The sequence below is a fragment of the Juglans regia genome, chromosome 3 (genome assembly GCF_001411555.2).
Source record: "Juglans regia cultivar Chandler chromosome 3, Walnut 2.0, whole genome shotgun sequence".
Taxonomy (NCBI): Eukaryota; Viridiplantae; Streptophyta; class Magnoliopsida; order Fagales; family Juglandaceae; genus Juglans; species Juglans regia.
Genome location: NC_049903.1, coordinates 28853194 through 28864122, shown reverse-complemented (window position 1 = coordinate 28864122; position 10929 = coordinate 28853194). Strand labels below are relative to the sequence as shown.

The 10929-nt window shown below is 30.3% G+C and overlaps 1 protein-coding gene across 1 annotated transcript; it reads left to right on the top strand.

Annotated features, from left to right (window-relative positions):
- Window positions 1-4547: 4547 nt before the first annotated feature.
- On the top strand, window positions 4548-8237 carry LOC109018065 (glutathione S-transferase L3-like). Its single transcript, XM_035688893.1, has 10 exons — window positions 4548-4610; window positions 5596-5673; window positions 5795-5855; window positions 6051-6137; window positions 6424-6522; window positions 6623-6725; window positions 6807-6883; window positions 7139-7246; window positions 7857-7925; window positions 8039-8237. The coding sequence occupies exons 1-10, from the start codon at window positions 4600-4602 to the stop codon at window positions 8048-8050; spliced, it is 705 nt and encodes a 234-aa protein (XP_035544786.1). The 5' UTR covers window positions 4548-4599; the 3' UTR covers window positions 8051-8237.
- The last annotated feature ends 2692 nt before the right edge of the window (window positions 8238-10929 follow it).

Here is a 10929-nt window from a genome sequence, read left to right as displayed (position 1 = left end):
AGTATTTTTTTTTTTTTTTTTTAAATATGGACAGCAACTGTATATTTTTATTTTATTTTCTTTTAGATTTTATCTTTCGGAATTCAGTGTTCATCCGAATGCGGCCTTCTTTGCGTTTATATATGAATGTTATTATGTTACGACGTTGTCTTTATTTTGTTCTTTTTTTCTTAATTAAAAATTTAGAATAAAAAAGGATGGTGCAAAAGAGAAGATTTCACGAAAGACATATATAAGTATGTCACGTCCCTGAACGTTTGCCGTATATATATATATATATATATATATATATATATATATATATATATAAATAGTATGTCACGTACCTGAACGTTCAAAAATTTTATCTGCGGTTATTTTTATATATTTTTTATAGATTTTATTAAAATCATTTTTATGTCATTTTTTAATATAAAATAACTATTTTAACTAATTACATTATTAAAAGAGTCATGCTACGGGTCTCGAATTCGGGACCCAAAAATTGTCCTGAAAAGAGTTAACTTTTTTATTCTTTTTTTCATTTTTTTCATGTATTTTTTTAATCATCTTAAACATTTTTAAAAAAATAAAAAATTTACAACATCATTTAAAAATATTTTTTTAATCATTTGGTAAAAAAAAAAAAAAATTCATTTGGGACATTTTTTGGATTCCGAATTCGGACATAGAGCATTTCTCTTATTAAAATGTATAAAAAAAATGTAAAAATAATTATATACAACTGAATTCTATAAAATTTGACTAATTGCAAAGAATGAAATCAAATAGATGGGTAATAATAATATGTGATTTTCAAAACGGAAAATAATAGGGATATTATCCTCTTACTATTCATTTACTACTTTTTTTATATTTGATTTTTTTTATAATTTTTTATTTTACTTAATAGTTAAAGAAGTGATAATTAGTAAATTTATATATTTTTTTAATTTTTTCTTAATGATTAAGGATGTTAAAAAAATACTTAAAATAAAATGATAAAAAAATAAAAACACTACAAGTAATATATGAGTAATAGATAGGTAGTAAGCCTATCACTACCCTTTCAAAACTATAGAATCATGCATGACGTAACCCTCGGGTAGGTATATTGTAAGTCTATAAGAGACCAAAGGGATTTTCTCGGCATAAAAGATAAAAAGAAAATTATATTCCTCATGTTATCGTTTTAATTTTATTTTATTAAGTTGTGATATATTTATTATTATTAATTTTTTATGAGATAATTTTTTATTTTTTAATGATGATAAATATACTATATTTTACATATAAAATGTAAATAAGATAAAAGTATAGTATATAATATTATTTAAAAGACAAGAGAAATCGCTGCCTCCAAGAGTTTGTTCATCAGACTATGTTCTCACTTTCCCTAATCGAAGATCAAGTGAAAGTGAATGTAACGGTTCCTTCCAGCCAGTTCAGACGAACATGTTGCAGCACATTCCTTTGTACTGTGACTTTTAGCTGTAGGTTAATTGTATATTCATCAGATTATACAAAAATCGACTTCAAGTGGTCTCTCCATGTAGGAATTGGGTGAGAGTCAATTTTTTTACTCCGATCATCCCCTTTATTTTCTTACTTTTGTGTTGTAATGTGTTTTGATTTTGAGAAGACTGTAAGAGACTCTCATCCTACTGAACTTGTGTCTTATATCTGTTAGTTTTATCTATAAATACTTACTTGCTGAGGAAAAAAAAAATCAATATGAGAAATTTTGCTTTTTTCTACATGAAAGGAGTTTTGCCAACTACAGTACCGTATCTATTCCTTACTTATTTTCTAATAAATTATGAAGACAACGTATCTATATTTGTCACTAACTGTGGGTGGCATTAAGTCACTTCTTGTGATTTAGGCTTCGTTTGGAACCTCAACTCTTCTTAATTCATCTCAACTCATCATTATAATTTTTTCAAATTCTAGTATAAAATATAATAAATAATTCAACTTTTTCAAATCTCAAAATAATAATAATAAAAAATAATAATATTTTAAAAATATTTTATCATTTTAACTCAATTCAACATTCAAACGTAATTTTCAGACAGGTCGAAACTGCTATATAAAGCTTGCCCCCATCACCATGAACATAGACGCCATTGCTCATCAGATTAGAAAGTAAAAGGCATCTCTAAAATCCACATTCATCAATGGTATCAAATTCAGTTGATTTGTGACATTTGACTTATCTAGGACTCTAAAATGGGTTATGCGGCTGCCGTTTAGGAAGTTCAAACAATGGTCCATTTATTTTGGGTTACTGTTATTAGGGTCCTGGTTTTTCGGTGAGTAGTTATCACTTTTGGTATTTAAATTGAAGTGATTGATAAATAATGAATAGATGTAATTTTAGAATATGTAAATTTTACGTAATTCATTTAAAAATATTTAAAAAAAAAAGTGAAGTTTATTATTAAAAAATAAATTTTTATATGGATCTTAAATTTAACTATTTTTATCAAAAAAAATATATACGAAATTTACAAATCATAAAACTACAAAAATCCATAATTGCTCATTAAAAAATTGATTTTCTCGAAGTAAGAGCATTCTCATTGGATTAGCTAAAAGCTAAATCCAATGAGAATTTAGCTATTATGTGGATAAATTGCTCACATTGAATTAGCTATATTCTAAATATTTGGAATATAGCTACAGTAATATCCAAACTAATTTTCAAATTTGGAACACACTATTCATTCATCAAATCATTTTTATATTATTTCTTTCTCTCTCCTTTTAATATTAATTATTTCTCTCTTCATTTTAAATGACAATTGAAAAAATATAATTAGAATACAATTATAAATTAATATATAATATTATAAATAGTAAAATATGATAAAATAAAATAAATTCATAATTAAAAAAATTAAAAAATTTTTAAAATTATTAATTACTCATTACTATATAATGAATAAATAGATAATTCAATTTGGGGATTTGATGTGAATAATCAAAATTAAATTCATCTTATATTATTTTATTGTCATATAATGAAAAAATGGCTATTCCAATATAGAGATTTATATAAATGGAATAGCTAAAAGTTAAATTCATCTTACATTCATAAAAAATGTACTTTAATTTAGCTATTCCAATGAGAGTGCTCTAACCAAATCAATCTCTTCTTCTTATTTCTGCTAAGTACAAGTTGCTTGTAACATAGGTGTCGCCTGGTGGAGACCCTAGTGTCACTTGGATCTGATATTTTTAAGAATATCTGATTATTAGTTAACTGTTTAAAAATATCAATATTTTTTATGTTTATTTTTGTCACATGTCACTCCACCATTGGAGATGATATAACCAACTTAACTGAGTGTCAATTGTCTAGGTTTCGTTTGGATAGTAAAAGTGTTTTATTATAATTTTTTTAAATTTTCACACATAATATAATAAATAATTCAACTTTTTTAAATTTTTAAATAATAATAATATTAAAAAAATTATTTTAATAGTATTTTATTTAACTTTTAACTTTTATTTAAAATTATTTCATCTCATATCACCATCCAAACTGTACCTTAATAACAGAAATATTAAAATGAAAAATACAAGAATTACAAAGTTGAAAACTAAATATGGACAGACAACTGTATATTTTTATTTTATTTTCGGAATTCAGTGTTCATCCGAATGCGGCCTTCTTTGCGTTTATATATGAATGTTATTATGTTACGACGTTGTCTTTATTTTGTTTTTTTTTCTTAATTTATAATTTAGAATAAAAAAGGTTGGTGCAAAAGAGAAGATTTCACGAAAGACTTATATATAAGTATGTCACATCCCTGAACGTTTGCCGTATATAAAGTTTAAAAATTTTATTTGCAGTCATTTTTATATATTTTATTAATATAATTTTTATGTCAATTTTTTAATATAAAATAATTATTTTAACTAATTACATTATTAAAATGTATAAAAAAGATGTAAAAATAATTATACGAATCAGAATTCTATAAAATTTGACTAATTGTGAATAATGAAATCAAGTAGATGGGTAATAATAATATGTGATTTTCAAAACTATAGAATCATGCATGACGTAACGCCTACAAAAATAAAATAAAAAATGCATGACGTAACCATCTCATATCACTATTCAAATTGCACCTTAATAACAGAAATATTAAAATTAAAAATACAAGAGTTTCAAAGTTGAAAACTAAAATACATGAAGGAATATGTCTGAACGACTAACAACTAAAGTACCTTTCTTTTTTTTTTAAATATGGACAGACAACTGTATATTTTTACCTTTCGGAATTCAATGTTCATACGACGTTGTCTTTGCGTTTCTATATGAATGTTACGACGTTGTCTTTGTTTAAAATTTATGTGATGAATAATGAGTAATAGATTTGCACCTGGACGTATCGTATCTATCATAACTTATTTTCTAATAAATTATTAAGACCACGTTTGTATATTTGTCAACTCTCTTTCTCTCTCTATAACTGTAGCATTACGTCACTGCTCGCGATTTAGCCGGGTCGAAACTGCTATATAAACCTTGCCCCATCAACATAGACGCCATTGCTCATCAGATTAGAAAGTAAAAGGCATCTCTAAAATCCACATTCATCAATGGCTGCAGTGTAAGTTTTTTTGAAATTCGATATTTCCCGTGGATTTTATATCTTCTTATATGCTTTTTTATTAGGGTTTCTCTGAATTTGTGCAATCTTGTCATCATTTATACGAGGAAAATGCTACATGACCCGCTGGGCTTCCGTTGGGCTGTAATATTTTTATATGTATTTTTTTAGTTTTTTTTATATAGATATTTTTAATAATTTTAAATATTTTAAAAAATAAAAATAAAATATTATTAAAAAATATTTTCTTAATTAAAAAGTAGAATAAAAAATAATATTTAATGATTTTTTTTTACTTTTTGATTAAGGAAATATTTATTTAATGATATTTTAAATTTATTTTATTTTTTAAAAATATTTAAAAGTGTAAAAAAAATGTATATAAAAAATAAATTAAAAAAATACAAATAGAAAAGTATATGCTAAGTCTAACTAGAGCTCCCAGCGGGAGCTGTAGTATGACCATTTTAAATATTTAAAAAAAATCATAATATTATTAAAAAAATACTTTCTTAATTATGAACTAAAATAAAATTTCATGTCGTGATTAAAAAAATATTTTTTAATATATATATTTTACTTTTTAATTAAGAAAGTATTTTTTTAATAATATTTTAAATTTATTTTATTGTTTTAAAATATTTTAAAATATTAAAAAATTTATATAAAAAATTATTTAAACAAAACAAATATAAAATAATACTACAGCCCCAGCCCCAGCGAGAGCACCCAGCGGGGGCTGTAGCATCACCCATTTATACGAGGGTTTAATTATTTATTTATTTTATAAGTAATATTAGAGATAAGTCATTATAATAGTGTATACTTTGTACTCACTACATGACTGCTTCTAGTTAATTATTCCCAATACTTATTTGAGGAGATGTATAGTCTAAATAATGACATATTATGTGTACAAAATAGATGCTCCCAATAATAATTTTTATCTATATTTATTTTATTTTTATTATCGTGGGTTGTACAGAGGCGTGAAAGTGAATCTTCCGACACCCTTGGATGCCACTTCTTCAGAACCTCCTCCTCTCTTCGATGGAACTACGAGGTTCACTCTGCTCTCCTAGTTGTTGTCGTTATTATTATTATTATTATTTTGTTTTGGTTTTTATGGTTTATATATGCACTGTGTTTTAAAATGAACTTGGATTTCTTTCTTGTTTTCGAAGGTTGTACATCTGTTACACATGCCCATTTGCACAGCGTGTACGGATCACCAGGAATTACAAGGTTGTTTTCATCACTTTGTCCTCTTCGTTCTTCATTTCCTAATTTTAACTTGTTTTCTGTGCTCAAATTTTACAGGAGGCCATTGACCCCTTTGGCTTCTTTTGTCCTCTTCCTTGTCTTTTTTTATTTGTTTGTTGGGGGTTTGTTTTTACTTTTAATTTATGTTTTTTGTCGCTGAATGATTCGAGGTGACAGGGATTACAAGACGAGATCAAATTAGTTCCACTTAACCTTGGAAACAGGCCTGCTTGGTATAAGGAGAAAGTCTACCCTGAAAACAAGGTGCCAATATGGAAGAGAATATACCTGTGTAGATTAGTGTTGGATATCTAATGTAGAGTAGTTCTACACATACAATTTTACGCACAATATTATACGTACTGTGTGGCAGCTCGATTTTAATAGTGTTTTCTTTTTTAATTTTGAATTTTAAAATTTTCACAATTTTCAATAACTGACACATCAGTACGTATGATTATGTAAGTATAGATGGCATTTTCCATCTAATATATTCTTGATTTAGCTGCTTGATTGAAGTGATTGACTATGGAGTAATGCATATTTACAGGTGCCAGCCTTGGAACACAATGGCAAAATTATTGGAGAGAGTCTTGATTTAATTAAATATGTAGACAGCAACTTTGGGGGGCCTTCTCTTTTACCTGATGTAAGATTTGAGTAATTCATTTGTGCCCTCGATCAAAAGCGTTTGTCTCTATTTATTTCTCTTGGCCTTTGGACTGAAGTAATTCTGGGAAATGTTATAGGATCCTGCTAAAAGAGAGTTTGCTGAAGAGTTGATAGCTTACACTGACACCTTCAACAGTACAGTGTTTACATCATTCAAAGGAGATGCAGTAAAAGAAGCTGGTAAGCTTTAGAACTTATTGCCCTTAATGGAATAATTTCCTGTAGAAGATCGGATTGACTAAGACCTTGAACTCGCTACAGGTCCAGCTTTTGATCACTTGGAAAATGCTCTAAATAAATTCGACGATGGGCCATTTTTCCTTGGGCAATTCAGTTTGGTAAGTTGATTTCTCAACTATGTTACTATAATTTTATTTCATTGCTGCTATACTGCATACTTTTGGCTTAGGTATGTTCTCACCAAAAATTTGTCAAGATTCAAGATTTATTTTAAAGTATATTCAGCCTACAGAAACTGATCATGCTGATTTACATATGGAAAGTGGAAACAAATAATATGTCCATAAGAACAGTAACATCTGTGATTTGAGGGCTTGCCATATATATTTATGATTGGACTGTGTGATCCTCAGGCGGACATAGCTTTCGTTCCATTTGTTGAAAGATTCCAAATCTTCTTATCAGAGGCCTTTAAGTACGACATCACAGCAGGAAGGCCTAAGCTTGCAAAATGGATCGAGGTACGATATATAACCCGAATTAAGCTTTAATCCTTGAGATATGTCTCTCCCATTGAGTTTGTTGGCTGAATATTGGTGTCAACAACATCTACATACTACAATAGTTCAGGTAAATAATTTGTGGAAATAATCCTCTCGATAAAAGAACAGATAAAACTTCCAACTTAAACAAACATGCTACGGCAAGTCTAACTCCTAAACAACAAACAATGAAGCCATTAATGAAACAAATAGACCTCCGCTGTAACTAGAATGTTGAGCACATGAGCTGCCAATAGAGGACTCCCAAACCTCCTTTAACCAAATACCCCCACCTTGCCTCCAAAAAGGTAGTATCACGTCCAATTTTATAGTTTTTGGAACCTAGTAGAAGATGAATGATGACTGATATGTAATCAAGTTGATGCCTTTTGTTGGAGATTACCATTTTAAGTTAATGGAGCCAGAGCGTACCAGAGGCTCTGGTACCTGCTGCTGCACCAGAGGCTTCACATGACATACATTTTTGCATTATCTTCTCTTGTAACATGGATTTGAAAGAATCATGAGTTCCTAATGCATCAAGGTTCTTGTTTTTGAATGGTACTTAGTCTTGTTAACCCATTTCCAGGAGATAAACAAGATAGAAGCTTACAAGCAAACAAAGACTGATCCCATAGAGTTTGTTGAGTTCTACAAGGTTCGCTTTCTGGTATTACCTATTAAGAAGGTGTTATAAATTTGATTCGGTTTTCAGAAATTATGTTTTTCACTAACCCCTCCTAATCAATCGAATGATCCTTTATTTCTCAGGCACAGCAGTGAACACGCCAGCAAGTCTTCTAGACATAAGCTAAATAAAGTGGCATTACGCCTTTTTGCATTGTTTCTCAGTATGTAATATGAATGTCTTGAGTGCGAGTGGATTACTAGTTAAATATATGGCTACGTGTATGTATCAGCGTGCGTTGGTGTGTATGGATTGCTTAAATAAATGGAAATCAGTTGGTACTGTGCTAGAAACTTGCTGCTTATTGATGATTATGTTTTTGTTTGGGAAACTCTCTACATTTGATGCCAACAGAATGGAAATCATTCGGTACCCAAGAAAAGACATGCAATGGATTTAAGACTTTTAGTACGACCTTTCAATTATCCAATGAAGGGTAGTGCTACTGATTATAACTAGTTTACTTGCCACAATCACCAAAAAAAGGAAAACAGAAGAGGAAGAAGATTGTCTACCTACCATGAACAAACCTTATATGCAAGTAGCAGATGAAATTTGTGGATTTCCATAACTCACAGGTCAATTTTTGTCTACTGGAATAATGACACTATCAACTTCGGTGTCGGGATTGACTACCGATGCATAGAGATGCGATGCCGTTGACCATTAATTGATTTAGATGCGAATATGGGACATTGATCACTTCTGGTCGAGAGAAAAAAACACAGCCAAAAGATTAAAGAGTTGTCAAGTTAAACTGTTAAATCGATCAATAGGAAAAAGCTCAACAGGTGATCTAGTCTGAGATTTCAAGCTATCAAAGTCTTCAAGTTATCGTAGACAAGTTGAAATATTAGTATCAAATCAGAAAAGCATGATATCCATGATGGTTTTGAACTCTAGCACAGACATTGCTAATTAATGGGTTCCTTCTAGTTCTAGGCAACAAAGATGACTAGGGTTCCTTCTAGTTGTGGCCGATTCGGTTGCGTTTTTTACTCAATAGTATGCCATGCATGCCTATCAAGCTGCCTTGTTGAACTGATGGTTTTGAGGAGAAAGCACCAAAAACCTCCTTGTGAAATGGAAAAATTATAATATCATTTCAATGGAGAATCCCAGCAACCACATATGGGTGTTTCTAGCCACTAAAGAGTATGTAAAGACAGAAAAACTCTATTTACAAGTCTGTGAATGATGCACCCTACATGCTATTGTGTCAGATTAAAACAATTTTGAAGTTCTCTTTGCAAATTAACCATGAAAGATCAACGATATGGTACAAGTATATAGGACACCTAATGATATACATACAAAAGAGTACTTCTTGCAAAACCATGTGCCCACCAATACCCAAACAAACTCCAAAGTGTCTAGTAACAGTACAATTTACAATACGAGTGAGTCACTGCTCTGTAAATGTTATGGTTAATTGTACCTGAGTTTTTGTTGTGTTTTAAATATGTTTGGATTTAAAGTTATTTTATTTCTTATTTTAGAACCTTTTTAAGCCAAACATATTAAAGGATTCATTTGAGGGCAGAAAGGTTCGGGGTAGGAAGAACTACATGTTTCCCGCGATCATCTTCCAGTCACTTCGTTTAGAGGAAGAGACGGCAATGGTTGTCCAAATATGCTTGAGGATTCATGAGGGCCAAGCAGGTTCTTTTATTATTGGTTTCTCCTCCCACTTGGGTATCGGAACCATTGTTCTTGCTAAATTATTAGCCCTAAAGTGTGCTTTATTCTTATGCTACCAGCTACCAGCTACAGCTATGTGTCTAAGAGCTTATCATTGAATCAAAGTCTTTGGTAATAGTGAATTGGCTTCACAATGTTTCTCAACATTCTTGGAAGTTTTATGATCTTTAGAATGTAACAAGTCAAAGCTCAGTTCCCTTTCTCCATGTTTCACTGCCATATATAGAGAAGTAAACGCACTCGCAGTTAGCCTTGCCTACTATGGTGCTCAAGGTAATACAAGTTGTTTTCTATCCCTCTCCCATCTTCCAAGGCATATGTTGAGTACTTTTATTATGGACAGAGTGGGAATTTCAGTTTTACGATGATCGCATCAATTGCATTGAGATTTTTTATTTTTACTTGATAGCATCACTTCCATTAAGGTTTTTTATTTTATTTTTTATTTTTTTTTATTATGATAGCATCACTTACATTGGGGGTTACCTTATTGGAAGAGATTTCATGGCATCAAAAATCTCAGATACTATAGTTGAAAGAAGGAGATCAGAGTAAGAAGTTTTTCTATAGAGTGGTCAACTCACATAGGCGGACTAATACATTGAGATGTTGAACATTGATGGATTTGTTTTCATAGAATTTATTGTACGTAATTAAGAAGCATGTTGCTAGTTTCTTTGAACAGTTGCTTACGAAGCAAGTGATGTGGAGGCTAAAGTTCGATTTTGAGACCATTTAGCGGCAAAGTGTTGACTAGTTGGAGGTGTCCTTCAATGAGATAGAGGTTCGTGAAGTGGTGAGATGGATGGTCAAAGACAAAACACCTGGTCTATATTATTTTTTTGATTGGTTTCTTTCAATCCTATTGAGAAGTGGTGAATGATGATTTGAATAAGGTTTTCTAGGAATTTTACTCGTTTGGGAAGTTTGAGAAATACCTCAATGCCACTTTTATTGCACTTATTTCCAGAAAGGTCGGAGCTTTGGATGTTAAGGATTTTCGACATATTAGTTTGGTGAATGCGAAGTAGAATTTCCTTGCTGAAGGTTGCTTAGATCAAGTAGGAACAATAGATTTAAGCTATCGGGTAGGTTCCATCGTCCAATGGTCTAGCAAGTCCTTCTTTCGATCCTACATTTGATTATGCCCTAGGCGATACACGTGCGACAATGTCCGGTCTTCTTTAATAAGTAAGGATCAACTTTTGGTCTTCCTACTCTTGTCCGGGGAGAAAAGTAAGTTCTCATTGCCTTACTATGTTAAGGGAAGGGC